This window comes from Schistocerca americana, chromosome X (genome assembly GCF_021461395.2).
Source record: "Schistocerca americana isolate TAMUIC-IGC-003095 chromosome X, iqSchAmer2.1, whole genome shotgun sequence".
In the NCBI taxonomy this organism is placed as follows: domain Eukaryota; kingdom Metazoa; phylum Arthropoda; class Insecta; order Orthoptera; family Acrididae; genus Schistocerca; species Schistocerca americana.
The window spans coordinates 327,458,451-327,481,521 of NC_060130.1; the positions used below are offsets into that span (position 1 = coordinate 327,458,451).

General features: G+C 38.6%; 1 protein-coding gene across 3 annotated transcripts in view; it reads left to right on the top strand.

Moving 5' to 3' along the window:
* The window catches only part of LOC124555814 (protein lap1), a 150,956-nt gene that overhangs the window by 65,982 nt on the left and 61,903 nt on the right, over positions 1–23,071 (top strand). For all 3 annotated transcript variants that reach the window (XM_047129881.1, XM_047129882.1, XM_047129883.1), the window contains 2 exons: positions 11,206–11,280; positions 17,934–18,059. In XM_047129881.1, coding sequence (XP_046985837.1) covers positions 11,206–11,280; positions 17,934–18,059 — 201 coding nt within the window. The remainder of the gene's footprint in view (positions 1–11,205; positions 11,281–17,933; positions 18,060–23,071) is intronic.

Consider the following 23,071-nt stretch of genomic DNA (forward strand, 5'->3'; position numbering starts at 1 on the left):
TCGTCTTTTTACCTACTTGATCCTCTGCTGCCTTCACTACTTCATCCCTCAAAGCTACCCATTCTTCTTCTACTGTATTTCTTTCCCCCATTCCAGCCATTTGTCCCCTTACGCTCTCCCTAAAACTCTGTACAACCTCTGGTTTAGTCAGTTTATCCAGGTCCCATCTCCTTAAATTCCCACCTTTTTGCAGTTTCTTCAGTTTTATTCTACAGTTCATAACCAATAGATTGTGGTCAGAGTCCACATCTGCCCCTGGAATTGTTTTAAAATTTAAAACCTGGTTCCTAAATCTCTGTCTTACCATTATATAATCTATCTGAAATCTGTCAGTATCTCCAGGCTTCTTCCATGTATACAACCTTCTTTTATGATTCTTGAACCAAGTGTTAGCTATGATTAAGTTGTGCTCTGTGCGAAATTCTACCAGGCGGCTTCCTCTTTCATTTCTTGCTCCCAATCCACATTCACCTACTACCTTTCCTTCTCTCCCTTTTCCTACTACTGAATTCCAGTCACCCATGACTATTAAATTTTCGTCTCCCTTCACTATCTGAATAATTTCTTTTATTTCATCATACATTTCTTCAATTTCTTCGTCATCTGCAGAGCTATTTGGCATATACACTTGTACTACTGTCGTAGGCATGGGCTTCGTGTCTATCTTGGCCACAATAGTGCGTTCACTATGCTGTTTGTAGTAGCTTACCCGCATTCCTATTTTCCTATTCATTATTAAACCTACTCCTGCATTACCCCTATTTGACTTTGAATTTATAACCCTGTATTCGCCTGACCAAAAGTCTTGTTCCTCCTGCCACCGAACTTCACTAATTCCCACTATATCTAACTTTAACCTATCCATTTCCCTTTTTAAATTTTCTAACCTACCTGCCCGATAAAGGGACCTGACATTCCACGCTCCGATCCGTAGAATGCCAGTTTTCTTTCTCCTGATAATGACGTCCACTTGAGTAGTCTCTGCCCGGAGATCCGAATGGGGGACTATTTTACCTCCGGAATATTTTACCCAAGAGGACGCCATCATCATTTAACCATACAGTAAAGCTGCCTGCCCCGGGGAAAAATTATGGCTGTAGTTTCCCCTTGCTTTCAGCCGTTTGCAGTACCAGCACAGCAAGGCCATTTTGGTTAGTGTTACAAGGCCAGATCAGTCAATCATCCAGACTGTTGCCCCTGCAACTACTGAAAAGGCTGCTGCCCCTCTTCAGGAACCACTTGTTTGTCTGGCCTCTCAATAGATACCCCTCCGTTGTGGCTGCACCTACGGTACGACTATCTGTATCGTTGAGGCACGCAAGCCTCCCCACCAACGGCAAGGTTCATGGTTCATGAGGAGGCATCAACCATTATCAGACATTTATCATCCATTGCTGGATATAGGCCTCTTCCATACATTACGATCTTCCCTGTCTTGCATCCAAGTTTTTCTTGTTTGTTTCTTTATGTCAAATCCATCTTTCATCCAGTCATCCTCTAGGTCCTATCACAAGGAATCCAACACAGAATCTCTTTATTACATCTCCCATCATTTCATCTTGCTATATACCAGTCCCATCTCCATTTCAGTTTTGTAATAGCCACTGTCACATCCTCTACTCCTGACTGTCCTTATCAAGTATCAGTTCCATAAGCTTTTACTGACAGTATGTACTGGTTGTAGACTTCTTGTTAAAGGTACATTGGGAAATTACTTATGAATACAGCATGCAGTTTACCAAATGAACTCCAAGGCACTTGTGTGCTTGTCTTCATTTCTTTTAAGTGTCTGTCCACTTGTCGTTTCCAGTTTCCTGAGTTTACAAATCCATCAGCTGTTTATAACTTCATCATTAATCTTTACCATTCCTCTTACTGGCATACTGATTGTGCATTATTTTCATCTCACTATAATTAATGAGTATGCATTCTTCATCCCATTTTAATGGTTTGAAGACCACTTCCAAGACAACAGAAAACAGTTTTGTTGGAGTCCCCTTTGCCCTTGTGATGTAGTTGAACACAAACTGTGGCCTAGTTGTACATAATCTTCAACCACCTGATTTAGGTATATTCTACCCTGTGGTGCAAACAGCATGATTTTTATTGTGACCGAGTCAAATGCTTTCTCAGAGTCAGTAAACCCACACAAAGTGTTCGCTGATATTTATTGCTTCTATCTATAACTTCACTGATAAGCTGTAGAGTGGTCCATTGTGCTATATCTACTTCTAAATCCAACTTATTCTTTTGCCTGCTTAAAGTTTAATGTTGTTTATAGATGTTTAGTAAGTATTTTTCTAAAAACCTTATGTACTGCTAATGAAAATGTATAGTTCTTCACATCTTGTAAATTAGTGTGGTTGTGACTATCTGGCTTTGTTCTTTTTATGCAGACATTCTGAGAATAACTGTGGAAGTTCTGCTTTCACCACTTCACCCCTCCCTTTTATCATTTCTAATATTATTTCATTATTTCCTGATTCTATATACCTAATTCTTCCTACTTCTTCTGGTAGTACTTTCAGAATGCGCTCAGTTTCATACTCTATTATGTCAGTGTTAATTTCCTTAGTTGTGTTAAACAAATTTTTAAAGAAATTTCAAACACCATTAGTGTGGTCTCTCAGTTCATCGTAACAGAGCTGTCTGATGTACTGACTCATGTGATTTGATGTGTATCCTGCATAAGTGTGTGTTACATTTTCTTCATACTTTGGTTGTTCTCTATTGTCTACCTTATAGTCCTGTTAGAAAGTATAACATTTTCTCATAAATATTTCTGAATGCTTTTGTTTAGTTCAGTTTGTTATATCTGACTTCAAACATCATTAACTTTTAATTCATTTCTCTTCTTCATCAACCGTCTTGTGTCCTCAAAAATTTCTTTTAAGCGAGCCAGAATTATAGAACAGAAAGAAGTCTCTTGGGACTAAATCTGGTAAATAGGATGGATGAGGAACCAATTCAGAGTCCAGTTCATGCACTTTCACCATTGTTATCACTGATGTGTGGGATGGTGCATTATCCTGGTGAAAGAGCACTTATTTTGTGTGCCAACCTTGGTCTTTTTTCAGCCAAAGCAAGATTCAGATGATCCAACGATGAAGCATAACAGGGTCCAGTTATAGTTCTGCCTTTTTCCAGGTAATCTATGAGGGTTATTCCTTGGAATTCCCAAAAAACATTGGTCATCACTGTACCAGCTGACAAAATGGTCTTTGCTTCCTTTGGTGCACTTTCACCAGCCTTTGTTCATTTATTTTGACTGCCGTTTTGACTCTGGTGTGTAATGATTCCAGGTTTTATTAACAGTCTCAGATTGGCACAAGAAGTCTTGCGGATTGCAGTTAAACATTGTCAGACATTGTGTTGAAATGTTGTGCCGGGTATGCATTTGGTCAACTGTGAGCAATTATGGCACCCACCTCACATACAGCACCTTTGTAGTCAATTCTCCATGCTGGATATTATGCACTCTCTCAGTTGAGATGCCTGCAGTCTCAACAATCTTACAAATTTTTATTCAGCAGTCTTGCATTACCATATCATGGATCTTGTCAATGGTGTTCTTTGTGATGACCTCAATTGGATGATTGGAGCGTGCTTCATTATCAGTGGTTCTCCGACCATTAAACCAGAAGTAAATGGTTTTCAGTGATAGTGCAGAATCAGTGTGAACTTATCCATTTCTGTTTTTATTTGTGCTGCAGTCCAACCCTTCAAATGAAAATCTTTAACAACAGTGTGAAATTAAGTTTTCTCCATTTTCAGTTGCATTGACACGCTGGCCAGTTCAGTTGGCTGTCAACAATGAACTGTACATCATACATTGTTGAAATTCCTTATACAATCCTTGTTATAAAGCTTACTAACCATGAAGGCACAACAAAAATGTTCCATTCTATCATTAAAATATATCAGACTTACCAAACTGTCCTCATATTGCACCTCACAAATAGACAAATTGAAGGATACTGTTCCAGTTGAATGTCCACAGCGTACAGAGGAAAAAGTCTTAGATTATTATTGTAGAACTGTATGACATGTATATCAAAAGTGTATCCACATCTGCTTTATAGAATTTAACTCTCAATCTTACATATTGTTCTTAAACATGAAGAAATTACTGTGTATGTGAATATCCTCAAATGAATAGGCTGAATTTGAGAAAAATGCTAATTTCCAAAAGACAGATGCTTGCTTTTTTTTATTTTATTTTTTTAACTGAGGTCATTAAAAAGTAATCTTTTAAGATGCAAGGTGACTATGATAGAGAGGTGGAATGAGCATTATATGATGAAACTTGGAAATTCTCCCAGCAAGCAAAGGTTGCACCATTACCTTACAAACTTTGCTAGACTGTTGATGACAATCTACAGGAGCACCACATCACTCTCAATTGAACAAAGTACCGTGTGACAGAACTACCTCTGTGTGACCTACCCTTAGTAGTTGTTAGGGAATTTCTGATGATAGCAGACAAAATTCTTATTGTAATTACTCCTTCACCCTTATTAGATTGCACGTATTACCTATTCAACAATAATGCTACTTGTAGTTTTTTGAGCCTGTTTTATAACGGTGGGTACTTGTGTTTTCCAAGTCGTGAGTGTTATTTGTTTCATGTTTAAAAGCATGACGCCATGTAATGTTGCCTTTGTAAAAGATATTTATCATATGTGACCGTAACTGGTTATGAGTAAATAATTTACAAGGCAGCACTGTGTTCATTATACATCTTTCCAAATATGTTGACAGTGTTAGTTGTCTAAAGATAATGTTCTAATTGTATTTGAGACAGTTACAATAAATATTTTAAAAATTTATACAGTTGAAACATTTCTCTTGACATATGTCATCCATTATCAAAAACCATGTTCATTGTATCACAAGCCATCTTCATCCTTACTCTAAACTTCATCATCTTTCAAGGCCTGAACTGCAAATAAATCAGGCGGTAGCTACTGGAGCCAAGTTACCTTTTCCTATGCCATCTTTCTCATAGATGTCATGGAAGAAACATCTTTTAACTCCCAGGAGCTTTGTCCCCTGCTTAGTGTAGATGTTATTTGTGGAGTAGTTGAGCCTTTCTTAGTCTTGAAACAGTCTGTTCATTCCTGCACATCTGTTTCATTTGTTTAATCAACCATCTGATTTGGAGTGGAGAAAGCCCCGCTTTATTAGTAATAGGATATACCATGCAGTGAGAAACTTATTCTGAGAATAGTATAACACTCAAGTGCTGATGTTGATTTATTTAGCAATACCAGACAATTTTAAAAACAAATATTACAAAGATAGTAAATAAATAGAGTTGTCTATGAACATTATTATGTAAGCATGTCACTGTGCAGTTCATTGTACATGTTAGTTAGCTTTCTTTTAACTATCACTATTTTTTATGTATAGTGCTAACACACATTTATTTATTATTTCATGCTGGCCTTGATGTATCTCATGTAAGTGGGTCAGTTTCTGTACCTTCTTTTTACTTCAGAGTGAGAATTAATATTTTTCCACCTGTAGTTACAGTTTTGTGCACACAGGGAAAATTGCTTTCTATCCCCAGTAAATCAAAAATAATTTGTATTTGCATTTCTTGTGTTGAAATTACAAATTACTCACATCAGAGTAGCATTGCAACTTATACACTACTGAAGAGCTCCAAGCATGGTGTTATACAGTGCCCAAGTTGGGTCACATTAGTCTTTCAGGCAACATTAAGCCCATTAGTACTCCTTTTTATTGTTATTTTATTTGTTTTGTACTTCATTTACTTATTTTTATTTATTCCTGAAAACATAATATTGTTACATCATAACCAGAATCAAGTCCAAATCTGAAAAACAGTGTCATCAATGAAAATCAATATTTAGCACAGAAAGCACTTCTATTGTGAACAGAAATGTACAGTAAAAATGGAACTGAACTACTCAAAAGAGATTGCTGCTATTTTACAAACATCGAATATTTTAGAATATACAAATGTAAGAAATTTTTAGAACCTTCCAGAAGTTATAAATATTAAATAACAAATAATTGCTGGTGGTAGAGTTCGAATTGGTGACCAACAACATGCCAGTGTGTGATGCTAGTTGCTATGCCACACTTCATACAACACAGATCACAGCATTGCTGCCACTCCTGGAGAAACAGCAGCCTATTGTTTCAGAAGGTCTCATTGGAGCTGATCACAACACCCTGGATCTAGATCTTACCAATAGTCCTCTGTATGGCAACACTGGTGAATCCTTAGGTTCTGTTAGTGTTGGTACATCCTCTTCATTGTGATGAGCTTTGGAGGTAGTCCCTCCTGTTGAAGTTTTGCAGTTGTAGAGCTGGTCTTCAGTTTCCTTGGACGATAAGCCCCCATTGTCAATCTGCTCATCATGAATGCAGTAGTACTTCATACAGAGGACATAAATGATATCTGCATGCTTATATCTTCTTGATGAGGGCTGAAAGGGTCATAATCTTCAACTTTGTTTGTAACATCTTGCAAGCTATGAAGGCTAAGATACAACCCAAAGTACCGGTTTAGTAACTTTTCCAAAAGTCACACTTTCAGTATAGACATAAAAATCCATGCCAAGTGTACTGGGCTGTATCTTACTGACCGGTGTTTGGCGTTATAGAACTCTTGGTATTTTTCCTGGAAGTTAAGGGTCCATATAAAAGCCACCTGTCTTGATTCTTTGCTCCTGCTGATGAAGTGATCCTGAGGATCATCTGATTGAAATGGGGACAGTGTGTCTGTTGCCATTTTGACCTTGTGGCCATTGAGCAGAAAGGATGGTTTGAAGCCTGTAGTGCCTTGCTTTGCTGTGTTCTTTGTGAATGTAAAAACAGGCGATACTGTGTCTCAATCTCTCTGTTCGACATCAATGTACATCGAGAGCGTATCTGCCAATGTCTTATTAAAGCGTTCTGTGAGGTCAGTTGTTTGTGGATGGTAGACAGTTGCCATCCTGTGGGTGATGCCGCAGTGTCAAAGTACAACTGAGACTAGCCTAGACTGGAGAACTTTTCCACGATCAGAGATCATCACACAGGGTGCTCCATGCGTCAAAATGATGCCTCATACAAGGGACTTGCTAATTTATAGAGCTTTGGCAGTTGGCACAGCTTTGCTAACAGCATATTCAGTGCAGACTGTTATGCAATGACTCTTATTTGTTGACTTTGGGAACCTCCCAACAGGTTGATTGCAATTTGGTAGAATGGCACTGCTGCAGGCGGAATTGCTATTAGATGTACCAGAGGTAAATTGCGGCACATCCTTCTGCCTGTGGCATTCCTTACAGTGGCTCACATAATGTTTTAACTGGTCAGTAGAGACCTGGCTGGTGATACCTGTGTTTGATTCTGTCTAAAGTATTAATGACTCCCAAGTGACCAGATGTTGGAGTGTCAGAGAGAAACAACAGGAATGATCAGATTATAGTACCTCTTATACAGTGTTCCATTTAGTATTTAGAATCCTCATTTGGCTTGTTTCTCCTTCTTCAAGGCTTCTATCGTTTTCGTCAGTGGTGGGTCTTCTCTCTGTTCAGAAGCAGTGACATTTAGTGCAGCAATGACTGTGATTTCATCCACACTGCTGTGTTCCACCAGAGGATTCCTTGAAAGGCAATTGGCATCACTCTGTTTAGATCCACATTTGCATACCACTGTGACACTGTAATCCTAAAGCCTGATCACTTCTCTCGCCAATTGACGTGATGGGTCCTTCAGGCTAGTCAGCCAGCATAGCGAATGGTGGTCTGTCACAAGGGTGAATGGTTTGCCAAATAAATACAGCCAGAACTTGCCTCAAGTAACTACAAGACACCCTTTCTCTGTTTTGGAGCAGTTCATCTAGTACTGAGAGAGTACTCTGGAAGTATATGCTATCAGCTATTTAGCACCTTCATAAATTTGGACTAGAACTGCACCTATCCCATACTCACTAGAGTCACTGTTAATGTCTGTCTCAGGATTCTCTTCATTCAATTCAAGGACTGGAGAAGATTTTAGTGCCTTATTAAGGACAAAGAAAGATCTTCCTTGTGTCTTGTTCCATGGAAGTTTAACGTCTCCCTGCAGTTGTACTTGCTATGGATGTGCCTCGGTACAGAAGTCCTTTATGAATTGCCAGTAGTTCGAGCTCATTGTGAGAAACTCCTCATATCGAGAATGTGCCAAGGAGCCACAAAATCTGTGACTGCTCTTATTTTCTGCAGATCACTTGTCTCCATTGTCATTCACTAAATGCCCCAAGATTTTTACTTCTTGGGTGGCGGAGAGACACTTTTTTGGATTTAGATGGTTTCTCTAATACTCACTTAAATGTGGGATCAACAGCAGTGTGCTTTAGGCCCTTATGGATTTCAGCACCTCATTTGTATTCTAGTCAAGTGACCATATTGGCAGACATTACTACCTGGGTTTAATCATTTCCACAAACGGCAGTTCGTGTTTGGAGTTGGTTGTATGCTGTGCAGGAATCAGATTTTATTCACAGTGTAAACATGAACTATGTTGAATCTATTTTAAATGCTGACAGAAAAGGAAAGTTGTGAGAACACGTCGTGAGTCGTGCTTGGATAGCTCAGTTGGTAGAGCACTTGCAGCAAAAGGCAAAGGTCCTAAGTTTGAGTCTCAGTCCAGCACACAGCTTTAATCTGACAGGAAGTTTCATATCAGCACAAACTCCACTGCAGAGTGAAAATTTCACTCTAGAAACAGGAATGTAAGTTACCGGGAAAAGTTAGTCACAAAGGAACTAGGGCCTCCATGAACAGATCCTTTGATTGAGAGAGTAATGAAATCAAATAAGCATGACTACAAGCGAATATTTAACAACAAAGTGTCTAGTTAGCACAAGTTGTTGTGTGTATGCAACCTAAGAATATCTGATTTTCAGCCTGGAAATAAATTCGTGAACTAATTCATCTTTTAGGGATTTTGTACATTTGTCCGAAAAAATGGAAAAACATGAAAACTCCCACTCACACAAAAATGCAAAACAGAGAGTTGCAGAAGCTTACTTATGATCACTTTCATATCATGGAACATAGTCTTCTTTTGCTGATGACAATAAGTATTCGAGATTACGGGAGAGGGAGCCCCCTGAGTCGACTAGAGTCTGGACAGGCTGGTCATGAGTGATAATGTCAGTGAGATCTCCTGTCATCTTTGTGACTCGTCCATGGAGGATTTTCATCTGTGGTGGTCTCGCTTAGTTTTCCTAGGCGAGTGGCTGGTAACTAAGTAGCACAATGGGGAATGGCTACAGCATGTTGGGGAGTGATCTCATCCAGGATACAGTGATGCACTTCATCCCACATGTTGACTATATTCTTTTGCACATGACTGATGTGAATAGAACAGTAATTGCCTTGCAGGTTAATAGTCATAAAATACACATCTTCTTTCTCTGCAGTAGTGTGTCCAGGGCATCCACCGCAGAAACACAGGTGTGTTCTCCTCCCTGCTTCAAATGTCTGTTCTTCTGTGGGGTGTTTTGGGTACTTTGGGTGTACCTGCATGGGCCGGATACTGTGTTGTCATTTGATGGCTATGGCGTAAGTCCAAGTTGACCATGCACATTCTTCATGCCATGTTCAACTGGTGGTGGAGATCAGCGCTAAAGATTCAAGTCTATTTTTGTACTCGGTCCAAAATTTCTGCATGGTCAATACTTGTTTTCAGGAGGTATAATTTTAAGTACTGCCAATAGACACATGCATTAAAATAGATTATCTATCCTTCCATCTGGAATCATAACTTCTTTTCTCATGGAGGAAAAAAGGGTAGGTTAGAAAGTAGAGGCAGTACACTCAGACCCTAAGATGAAAGTATTGAACAGCAGTTTGGGGTTCGTGTCACATGCCCTCCTTTTTAACCTTTTGCGACTTATCCTACTTTCTTTCTGGAAGTTAGAACTAGCAGTTCTTGGTATACCCACCGGATTCCTGTATCTCAGACGAGAAATGTTTCGTGGGGAAGGGTCAAAGTAATCTGTGACTATGCCATAAGCAGTGTCAATGTCACATACATTGAGTACAGCCTTTGGAGGCATAGCTCTCCTTGTATGACCTTGTAGGCTCATGAGTCCAGTCATATGCTAGCTCTAGCCCGGATTCCTGTTTACCTCTGTCTACATTCATTTGCTTATGCATTGTTCAGTTTTGAAGCTGTTGCATGCTTGCAGTTCCATGTTTGACCCTGAATGTTTTTTTGGACCCTCTGCTCATGGTCTGTGGGACAATCGGTGTTTTTTGCAGAAGCTATGTGCCATGTTTCTCCCCACTCGTCCTGAGCATTTTGCAGATGCTATCGTCTCGCTACATGAGATATAACAAGTTCCGAAAGCTAGCATAGTTTTTTTCTACTTTTATATGTTTCTGTTGGCAGCACTTAAAATTTCACGTCCTTAAGGTAAGTACAACCATCCATTCTGTCTTTTGGTTAATATTTTAGTCATTAAATTTTCATTTCACTAAACAATACTATACAGTTGTGAAACATAGGACTGATAATGAAGAGCAACTCAGTTGAAGCACTAGCTTAATGTTTCTGCTTTAGATTTTCCTTATTTTTTGCAATTCATGGTTAGGTGAATGGTGTTCCGCAGCAATCTTTGTCTAGCTGAGTGAATATTCTGTGTCTAATTATTTTAATACTAAATGTTAGGAAAATTAAGAAGATAATTAATCTTTATTTCCCTTTGCATGTCACTTACTTCTACCCATTTTTTGTTGCCTGCTGAAGCTAAATGATGTTCAGTTCATTGTTTTTAACACATTGGAAATAAAACTAAAATTTTAGTTTTAATAATTGCAACACAAAGCTGTGTCTGTCAATGCCTGTCATATCCTATTCTCTGTTACCTCTGCTGTCTTTATGCATATTTTTATTTCGTAGTCTTGACTTGAAAATTCGCTTTCAGAGACTCTAAATTAACATTTAACTAGGTTATACTGCTGTGACTTCTGCCCAAATAGTTGTCCTTTGTGAATAGCAGCTTTGTGCCTGTAGGATACATACCAAGCAAAGTAAAGTTAATGTAACTCATGTATGTTTTTAAGTTTTTTTTTTATTTCCATTTTAATAAACATGTATGTTTCTACTTTTATATTAAGATGATGTATAAACATGCTGCTGTGACGTCTCCTCTCAGAACTCTGTCTAATACTTCATCACTTTTTAATTTTGTAGCCAGAGGTAATTGGAAATCTACCTAATATTACTGAGCTGTGGGTGGACAACAATAGAATACGATCAATCCCAAAGGTATGTTTTGAAAAATATACATACTAAAAATATATTTACATTTTTAGACACCTGTGATAATGTTATTGTTATATTAACTTTTAAGCTGTTCTCTGAGCTGCAGCAGAGAACATTGTTGTTATTTTATGTACATATTTTGTTTTGTATTGAGCAGACAGTAGAGTTGGCATCAGTTTGTGTTTAATTATTCTCAGACCATTCATGCATTTAATAGTACATTTCTTCTATATGGTACATTTTGCCAAGATGATAATTGTTTTATCATGTGGTGAGAGGGTAATTTAAAGATGCAAACTGATTATTATATAATATAAACAGCCTCCATAGGGAATTTTCTTCTTACATGCTAAGTCAGTTATAGGAGGACCTACAGTTTAATGTGGTACAACTCATAAATTTTTACATTAACAAACATTGCCGTAGATGAAAGAAGTGACAAGTGACATTTGAAAATCCTAAGGGTGACTTGCTATTGAATCCTGACCTTGGATTTGTTGCATGTCACTTTGCCAGAGAGCCACAGAGATGCACCTTGTTGGTTATGAATCTGAAATCCACAGGTTTCTGATCTAGGGGATCATCAGTGCTTCCCATTCTGTGATAAGCTGTGTGCTTGATTTATTGGCCATGGGTGGTCACGAAAGTGACGCATCATGTTGTATAGAGGATGGAAAATTTTGGTCTCACTGCCTGTTTTGTAAAGGTGATAGAAACATCACTGTGACAAATTTAAATATGTGATGAATGAGTACCCAGGTAAAGTGTCCATAAGCTTACAATGTTTGTGATCTGCATCACAGTCTTTCTGTCACATGAGGCCCAGTCAGGGCAGAGTTTTTTTGTGTCTTCCTGCACTGCATTGGCCTATGGTGTACCCAGAACTACTACTTGTATAATATCTGAAGAGAGTAACAATGTCTCATATAAGTGGCACAAGAAAGCTGCAGAGAAAGAGAGAGAGAGAAAATTGGTGAACAACTCCATCAAACAAGTGACCTACAAGTGCTCGTTTTCCCTTAGGGGCTTAGGATACACTTTCTTGTGCTGTGTAATTGTAGCTCTTGACCTTGACCACTTCCTCAGTCCTAGCCAGACTAGGAAAGATGATACTTCCCTTGAAGTCACAATAGGATTCCAGTTAAACCAGCTGTCTTAAGAAACTGCACATAAGAGGCCTATAGAAGGACTGTGAATTGATCATTAGCTTTCATGAGTTTTAGAGATAAACAATTTTATTAACTGGTGCCAGTTTACATTCAGATAGCATCAGTCCATAATTGACAGTTATACCCTGTAGGACAGTTACACTCAACTCTGCCTATGTGAAAATCACCTAGTAGGCACTTTTCTACTGTAACTTGTGTTGTAAATTTCTATTTGACCCACCTCCAAAGAAAACGAACTAATCTTGCAGGCTGTTCGGAACCAGAGTGATAATTATACAAATGTGTTGTCAGTAGTACATTATTTGTTAATAAATGTAGTGGGCTATTCAATACCACTGAGCAAGATGGTGCACTGGTTAGTACACTGGACAGAGTCCATTGGGAAGTTCACAGTTAAAATCTGCATCCAGTTATCCAGATTTAGATTTTCCATGATTTCCCTGAATAACTTACAACAAATACCAGGATGGTTTCTTTGAAAAGAGCATGACTATTTTCTTCCCCAAACCAAGCTTGTGCTTTGTCTCTAATGATCTTATTGTTGACAGGATGCTAAATCCAGATCTTCCTTCCTTCTTATTACTATTAGAGCACAATTTTCTGTATAAAATTGAAGATTCCTATTGATAACCCACACTTAACTAACAAAACAGCTGATGCAATGATTTATCCTACCCAGGATGTAGAGAAGTCAGTCCCTAATGACTTCGATGTCCATGAGATGTTAAACCCTAATCTTCCTTACTTCAGAGAAGTAACTAATATATCTATTGAAGCTTTAATTAGTTTATTAACTCTGTGGAGATAGGCCGCTTAGAAGAATACCGAGTGTATAAAACCAACCATTTATGCCCTTATTTAAAGTGTTACTGGCACATATGTAATTCTTCGAGAGTAATGCGTACTGAAAAAAGACCAAGCTTTAAAATTTGTTTTTTCTGTTTACTTTAGTTCATTGATAGGTTAAAAATTTTAAAATAATGATGACAAAGTATATCATTAAACAGGACATATTTGTAGCAGAATTACAGAAAACTGTAAAACCTAACAAGTACACACTCAAATTACTGCCAATACAATTATGTATGTTAATGTTTCTTTTGAAATAATTCCAGAAATTGATAACAGAAGCCAGCACAGTCAAGGGACAAATGGCAAGACATCCATACATTCTTCTCATATGCAGTGAACCCATTTTTTGAGTGACAGATGGCTCGCACGTCGAGAAAGTCATGGCCTGACCCATACTCAGACACAATCTTTTTAATACAAAGTTGTGGCTTGAGCTGTGTTAATTAAGTGTTTCACTTTACTGTGTGGAACTTTGTGATCACTGCAATGATGTTCTCTGGCTCAGCTGCCTGAATCATGCCATGTTTTATTGTGAGCTGATGTGAAATAATTCTGAGTCTCTGTTTGCTTCTTACAATAATAAGCCCATACACTGTGCACTGCAGCTACAACTCATGAGCCCATGTTCATTACTGAAAAAGTTTTAAATCTCAGCTTGGTTTGCCCATGAAAACCTCTTAGTAACATTTAAAAAATGTGAAATACAAAACCATATTACCTAAAACCTGACTGATGTACATCGTGTTTGTGGAAATGCTGGTGTGATGATAACTCCACCACAATGAGCTCAACCCTATACATTCCTGAGGATGACTACAGTTATCACGCTTTCATTAGTGTGTATAACAAAAAATCGAAGGGTTTACATGCAGTTCATGTTCTTTGACATTAACATCTTATTTGACTATGCTTTATTTGTTACTATACTTCATTAAATTGAGCATTAATTAACACTTCCAGCATTCCTTTTAATTCAAGTGTCATGCTAAAGTTTTGTTAATGGAGAATACTTGGTGAAATATGAATAATGGAAGGAGTAAACAGTTGATGTGTTGAGTACTGGGGAAGCAAGACTGAAAATGTTGGTGAGCTTTTGGACTCTCTCTCTCTCTCTCTCTCTCTCTCTCTCTCTCTCTCTCTCTCTCTCTCTCTCTCTCTCTTCCCCCCCCCCCCCCCCCCCTGGCTGATGGCTAGGGGAGAGAGGTAGCGAGTGCCTGGGATAGGAGTGTGGCACCAGTGAGCTTATTCTGCCACAGGCAGGAAGAGCTGTGGTGCACAATGATGTGGAGGAATGGAGTGGGAAGGGGAGGTCGAGCAGAAGAAAGAGGATGGACACTGCTGTGATAGTAGAAGGGGCATAAGAGGACAGGGGAGGGTCGGTGTGGGGGCATGGAGCTTGGTGTGGGACAGTAGCTAGTGCAGATCGAGGCTAAGATGATTGTATACATATTCTGGCTCAATATAAATAATTTAAGTTCCACTGGAAATTTTTTGCATAGTATGTTGTAAGGCAATTTTCATAGAAATTGTGGTTTTTAAACAAAACTACAATAAGTATGTCTGCAGCTCGTGGTCTCCCGGTAGCGTTCTCGCTTCCTGAGCACAGGGTCCCGGGTTTGGTTCCCGGTGGGGTCAGTGATTTGCACCTGCCCTGAGATGATTGGGTGTTGTTGTGTCATCATCATCATCATCATCATCATCATCCATCCCCATTATGGTCGAAGGAAGGCAACGGCAAACCACCTCTATTAGGACCTTGCCTGGTACAGCGGTGCGGGTCTCCCGCATCGTTCCCCTACGCTCTGTCAAGAAGTATGGGACTTCATTTCCACAATAAGTATCATATATATCTTCATAATTTTTTTGTTTGATGGTAGTCTTTAACATTTTAAAACAGCAGTGTTACATGAAAAAATGCATTTTTAGATTTGTTCTACTAATATTCTGAACATTAACCAGACATTAGCTATACAGATACAGCTTGTTATGCAAAGTTTGTGACATCACCAAATGTTACTTAAATACACAGTGCCGTCCTTTGATATCAGGTGTACTTTATTACCTGCTTCCATATCTGTTTGTGCACTGGCACTACCAGTCGCTTTTAATAACTGTGGTAGTAGTAACCACTCTGTTGACCAGCATGCTATCCATTCTCTAAGTTACCTTCCTGCTGGTGTCATCTACTTCCTCTGCCAGCAGTTGCCATCATTGCTGCCACCTGCTTCTACCGCTGGAAACATAGCATAACATCTTCAGCAGGTTACGTTGTATGTTGGAATCTTTATGTTGGAAACATCTCTCCTGCAGGGCAACAAACATTTGTCTTGGTATGTTCACACGAGGAAACAGTAAATGTGTGGTGCTGCATTATTAATACTTGAAGGTTCACACAAATAAAATGAAATCATCATCATTGTTGGTGGATGGAACTTAGTATAGAACAACTGGCAGGAGTAACTTGCTATGGGACCTGAATATGGAAGAAGGTTTCCATAACCACTTGATGTCATCTACCACTTTTGAATGACTGGCAAATATGGTAGCACCATTTGTTTTGAAAAAGACACGAATTTCAGGAAAACAATTACAGACAACCCAAGACTCATTGTTACTTTTTGTTATTTGTCAACAGGAGACTCATTTTAGAGCCTTGCATATTTACTTCACATTTTGAAGCAAGCTATATCTCAAATAAATAGTATCTGAAATGTGTTGGGCACTGGTGGAAGTCCTGAAGGATTATGAAGAACATTGTTAAATATGCATATTATCTAATTATTCATTTGGTATGAGTTCTCACAAATCATCGAAAATTACTTCCAGAACAGTGTCATGAGAGGGCATCTACATGACTTGTTGATTCAGCTAACAGATCCACACCCACTGTCAGCTCCAAACTCTCAAAATAGTTGAGTTGTTCTTTTATGAGAACAGCATTGAGCTTTGCCATGGCCTTTGTTCTCTGCACATGTGGCAGTTTTTGTGGCATACATGCTGGCTGGAGCTGCCCCATTTGTCTGTATACTGATGATCCTGTTTTTTGGGAAGCGGCATTATAGGCCCCGTTATCTTGCTTCCCACCCACTTGTCTTACTTTCCTCAGTGGAGGAGACAAAGTAGAAGGGCTGGTAACACCCCCTTCATTTTCTCCTTCTAGCAATTTTTCTAAAACTTGAAACAGTATTTACTTTTTTAGAAAAGACTGTAAATTTTACTGAAAACACCTGACGTGAAGTAGCATGTGTGTTCTGACAGATACTTTACTTCTCCCATTGTGTGGGAGCAATTGATGGGAATCATATAATCCTACAGTGTCCTGTTGCTGGTAGCAGCAGATTTTACAATTACAAAGATTCATTTATCATTATGATACTTATGATTGATGCTTGCTACAACCTGTTGTACACACATATTGACTGCTAAGAAAGCATTTTAGATGATGCTGTATTCAGGAACATGACCATAAGTGAACTGAATCAAAAAAAGAAACTGAATTTGCTATAAACTGAATGCTTACCTGGAGGGACAAAGCTGTACCATATGTTTTCATGGCGGATTATGCATTCCCTTTACAGGGAAACTTTATGAAACCAAGCCATGGGAGACATGTTCAAGGTTCAAAAGAAAGAGTTATTAATTACTGGTTGTATAAGGATATAATAGTTGTAGAGAATGCATTTGGTATCAAAGCTTTGGTTTTTCATGTCTCCTGGAAAATCTGTGTTGTTGTGGCAACCTGAGAGTTGATCCCAGGCACATGGGGATTAGCTGACACTGCATCAGTTTTTACTACACCCCCAGGATATACCATGGATGGCTAGTAACACAAACAAATAAATTCGAGACGAGTTTGCAAATAATTTATAAGCCCACAAGGGCATGTACTGTGGCAAAATAACTATGGATGAATGTTTCTGCACAGTATAAAATACAAGTAAAGAGAAGCAAGTGTAATCTTTGTACCTCTTTGTCCACAGTGTCTCTAGTTTCCTTTGGCTTGTGAGCATCATCAAGAAATTGTAGGAGTGGGTAACTGAACCAATTTGGTTTGTACACAGAGTCTGCACCACTGTCTGATGTTTTGCTCTTTTCGTGTTGATACACAACAAGAGACCATATTCTCTTTTCTTAGCGGTGTTTGTCAGTACCAGATGTAGAAGCAGTTCTCTACAGAGCATCTCGTTTTTTACTGCTCTTGGACTGCTTGTATATTCTGCAACTGACTTTACAATCTGCATATGCCCTGTCTCAAAATTATAAATGAAAATCACAGAACTATGGATGTTCTCCAGTATTATTTATCGTGTTAACAATCTTTTGCCTCCAGATTATGGAGGAACAGGACTAGTTACACAAAAGTAATTGTGATTCATACAAAAGTACATGTCATAATGGTCTATCAGAGAAACATACAGCAGAGAAACATGGTTCCTATTTGGAATAATTATTTTTTCTGGATTAAGGGTTGTTTTTAAAACTTAAATCTTTCTTTTGCATGACTAAAATTACCAATGAGCATTTTATCCATGTGCTGCATTTCTGAGAACTTTCAGGTTCCATGTAATCTTGACTTTGAACATATTTTTAGTAAGTAGCCAATTTTGTATGTTACTAGTTTGATTTAATTTTCAGATAATTGGAAATCTGAAAGACCTTGTTCACTTCGATGCCAGTGGCAATAACATAAAATGGATAGCATCTGAAATAGGACACTGTACAAAGCTTGTTGATCTGACACTTTCATCAAATGAAATAAAGGTAAAAAAATATTTAGGTTCAGGTAAATGGAAACTGTATTTTATTCTTTATGAGATTAAATCAGAAAAGCAAGGGACCAAACCATTTGAGTCGTGCTGCTACAAACAAGTACAAAAGAATTATAATGTAATGAAGATTCTAGTCATGCAAATGGACAGCCATTAAGATGACAATATTTGACTTACTTTATGATAGGCATATGAATCTTTGTAAGATAAAAAAAAAAGACAGACAATATTATTCATTGTGTAATTTGCGCTGGAGTTAGTCGTGACCATATTATTAAATAAAACTTTCCTTATGACAGAACTATAACCTACATGTAAGTGGAACAAGACATTTGTAATAAGTTATTGTAAAATGATAAGTTTTGTTGTAAACTAAAATTTAAGATTTTTAGAAAGAGCAAATATTTTTGAGATATTACTTCTTAATCTGAACTTCTTAAAGTGGATGAAATGTGTACCTGTGGTGATGCCACCTACAAATACTGCAACAGTCATTGAGTAAATACAAAAAACGGAACCTATAAAATCTGCACAATATACTGTTATTTTAATTACATAGTTTTAATGATGATGAACTTTTTTTTAAAGAAGAGTAAACTACCATTGGTCTGTTTATTACTGTATTTATCTTTTTTGGTATCTCCACAATGGCACAAAAGCCAAAATAAAGTGCTATGATAAAAGTTCTTACACCAATAACATGTCATATCTGTTAAGGCAGTCCAAAGCAGGTAAACAAGACTGACTCCTGCTTTTAAATACGTGCCTGAGTGAACTAATATATTACTGCTAAGCAGATCCGTCACATCTAAGTGGATTTTCCCCCACAGCTCAAATATTATGATGAAGAATTTGTTGAATATGGCACCATGATTTCCACCTCGTTTGTCATTCATATTTTTTATTCTTGTTAAATTAGCAGTTTTCCAAGTGATTTTACAGTTTACACCAGAAACTTTCTATTTTTAGTGCTTTTGTATTAACATTTTTGGATTTTGCAATTTGACTTATTATGTTGACTCATTTGTTAATACCATTGATATATCAAATGCTGTCAGTTCATTTAAGTGGCATAGTGGTTAAGGCACTGGACTCACATTCAGGAGGTGCAGGCTTTGAATTTCTCTTTGGTTAGTCAGATTTAGGTATTCCTTGATTACATGTATTGATAAAGACAAATGCCGGCATGGTTCCTGTGAAATGAACACTGCTGATTTACCTCCCCACCCTTGTCCAGTCTGAGCATGTGCTATGATTCTCATGACCTCCTTACTGTGGAGAGATTAAGCTCTATCTGCCTTCCCTAATTCTTAAAGTAGTGAAATTGAATGTATTCCAGAATGAAACGAAATAACAGACTCTTTGTGACTGAATCACTTCTTTGTAACTAAGTCTTATTAAAGCTTGTACTTCAGTGATATTACTTATGGTTCAAATAGTTTGGCATTACATTTGCATGCTTTCTGGGCACACTTTGAAAAATGGGCAGCCTTAGTTTCTGACATAATCATATCGTCAACACAATTCTTATGTTTGAGTAATAAGAGTGTGTTTCAGCATCTCAACTTTAGATGCGTTTTCTCGTGTAGGAACATTCAAGGTATTTACGTGAAGTATAATCATATTTTGGAATTAATAGTTCTTACTTTCCATGCTTGCAAAGAGAAATTGGAAAGAAATTCCACATTATGCACGGCACACTTTGTTTATTTTCATTTTACCCATACATGTTTCAGCAATTTTTGTGCTATCTTCAGTGGGTTTTTGTTAATTATTATTATTCGTTGTGAAAATTTTTGTGAGTAGATAACATATTGTGAAGATTCATATGGAATTCAGCTCAACTCTATTTCTGTACAGTGTGTTTCTAAAATGAATGTAAAAAACGAGAGGGCCGTTAGAATGGGTCATAACAAGCAACTTTCCTGTAGTAACCCATGTCAACATCCCTTAGCATTCAGCACAACATGTCATTTAGCAGGGTCACCTGCCACCAGGAAGGGAGACACACAACTCGCCATCCAAGTCAAAATGGTAGCAGGTATTCTGGACAGGACAACACCACAAGGCATCCTGCAGCATTTGCTGGGATTCCAACATGCATTTGGCAGCTAAGGTGCCTGTCTGATACGATATCGCACAGAGGGCTGCACATGTGCATGCTGCAGAGTCTGATTTGCCCTGTGTCAGTGTGTCAACAAATGGGGGCACTCTTGTGTTTGGTACTGTGCAGAGCAGACAGAAAATGAGTGATTTTCTTGGTAGGAAAGGGCAGACATGCACTGTATTATGGGGCAATGGATGAAAATGCTCTCACGGTGCTCTGTGGTCACTCAGCGGTTTCCGAATTGTCAAGTGCCAGATCCACACATGTTCATTGCCATCCCTTGGTCCCTAAGAGACAGGTGCACTTGAGGTGAATTGTCTACTTACAAGTTATTGTAATGGTGCATGTGCATTTAAGTCCTACATCAAAACCCAATGCATTCATTTTGTGATGCAGGTGTGAAGGCGGGACAGACGTGGTTGTTAACACACAGTGTGTGCACCAGAGTTTAAAGAAGAACTGCAAAAAACACATCTTATAATGGTCTGCAATTTGTGTCACAGGAGTTTGGAGACTTTGGCATTTGCAGAGGTATTCAGCACCTGATTACCATCCTGTTTCACCTGCTGTCTAACTCTATGGTGGACCACTTCATGCATACATTTGAGACCCATATGAAGAAGTCCATGTTTGCCTCATCCCAAGATGATGGACAGTTGAGTTTTTTGGCTACATAGTGGGCAATACTGCTTAATGGGTGTAGTCCGTTGGAACTTGTGCATGGGCACCAAAAGCATGGTATTTTGGATCTGTTGCACTCAGAGTTGCTTGCCCCGGACTGTTGTGGTCTGCCGTGTTTTCCTCACAGTGCTGCTGCTTGGGCCCGATCTTTTGGATGAAAGCAGGGATGGCTGCTGGGTGTATGCAAGTCAGGAGCAGCTGATCTGTCACTCCAACCAGTAGCAGGTGTGACATGTTATAACCTTGACAGCACCGCCTCCAAATCAGATGGACAACAGGGTCAGATGTGGCATTGTTCTGGTGGAGGTTTTGCTCATCTGGGGTTCACTTCCCCGGGCTTGCAGTCAACCTGCCATCGGCTAGTATAGTCATAATTGTGTCAACATTGGCAATTCTGTGGTGTTGTCACACCTGGATGGCTAGTGAGAATAAAATAAATGGGTATAAGCTATTCCACTGTCTGGTGTGTGTGGAATGAAGATGATTAGCACCCTTACCATCTTCAGAAAATTGAAGCCCTTAACCCAGAAGATTTTCTGTGTCCCATTGGCTTCTGACATTGGTTTTTGCAGAAGTGTGCCCTTCGACCCGAATTCCCACACATTGTCCTTTTTATGGATGAGACATCCTTTACTAGGGAAGGTGTGTTCAACAGCCATGTGAGCATAGTAAAATCCACACACCACCTTTGTTCGTGGTCAACAAGAGTGCTTTGCCATCAACGTTTGGGCTGGTTTGCTAGGCGATAATCTGATCGGTCCATGCACGATTCGCCGCCCAGCCCCGCTTCCCACCCAAAGTCTGGATGCAAACAGACACTTAATCTTCTTAAGGAACACTGCCAGAGTTATTTTAACATGTCCCACTCACTGTGCAACAGTGTATGTGATACCAGCATGATGGTACATCAGTGCATTTCACTCATGCAGTGGAAAATCATTTGGATGAGAACTGGATAGGATGCAGTAGACCAGTGTCATGGCCTACACATTTACCCAAATTGATGCCCCTTAATGTTTCATCAAGACAGATGAAGAGTTGACAGTGTGAATTATTGCAGCCTTTGATGCAATCCCCAGTTCACCAGGGGTGTTTGAAAGAGTGCGACGGTCATTGCATGGTGTGCCATCAAGCAGAAGAACGTTATTTTGAGCAGTTTGTGTAGCTGTTTGAAAATATAGGTCATGAAACATCAACCCAACCTCTCTTTTACCCCACTGACACAAAGAAATTGAAAATGTTGCCCTGCAGACCTGCTATTGAGTTGATTCAGATTATGGGTTTTATGGCTACCTTCCTGGCGATGCACGATGCTGTTAAGTGATGCTTAGTGGTGAACACTAAAGGATGCAGACTTGGGTTGCTGTGTGAGAGTTGCTTATTATGACCCACTCTGTCATCCCTCTAATATTTTATATTCATTTTAGAAACGACCTGTATACAAAGGAGTGATAATTGGGTGTGTAGTATATACATTAGTATACATCCATAGCCAAAGATACTGATTACATAGTTGTGCCATAAACTATGTATGTTAAGACTTAGGCCTAAAATATTAATTTGTAAAATAAGAATTATATTTTGCGTCATGTTGAGCTATCAGTTTTTCAAACTGAAAATCTCTCATTGAGGAAGGTGTCAAATGTCTGTGGTGAACAGACTGAGAAATTCTTGCCTGGGTGCTGTTAATGTGGTCTGTGAGTGTTGTGAATTCTCCATCTCCCACAAGATAACAAAAGTCTTTGACTGCTAAATATACTGCCAACAATTCAGGACTGTAGATAATAATAGTGACGTGTGTCGGTGAGAGACCAGGACAATATTATAAGTAGTTCAGATGTTACTTTTGCAGGTGGTGTAATGAAGCACCTCTAATGCAGTCAGGAGTATCAACCATCAAAATTAAGGGAAGAACTGTTGAGGGATGAGTAAGCTGAATTGCTTTAGATAGTTCATCTTTTAGCTTCTTGAATAATTTTTCTGCTATTTCAGTCCGTGGAATAGGGCAGTTGTCCTTTTTCGTTGTATTTTTGCACAATTTAAACAAAGTTTGCTGGGTTTTTGTTGTATGTGTAGAATTTCACTAGCCCTAAAGAAAGACGTATTATGCTACTCTACTGTTTTACAACGAGGTATGTCTTTGATTATTTTCTCCTTTTATTCTCACTACCCACCCAGGTGTGACAACACCACAGAATCGCCAATGTTGACACAAT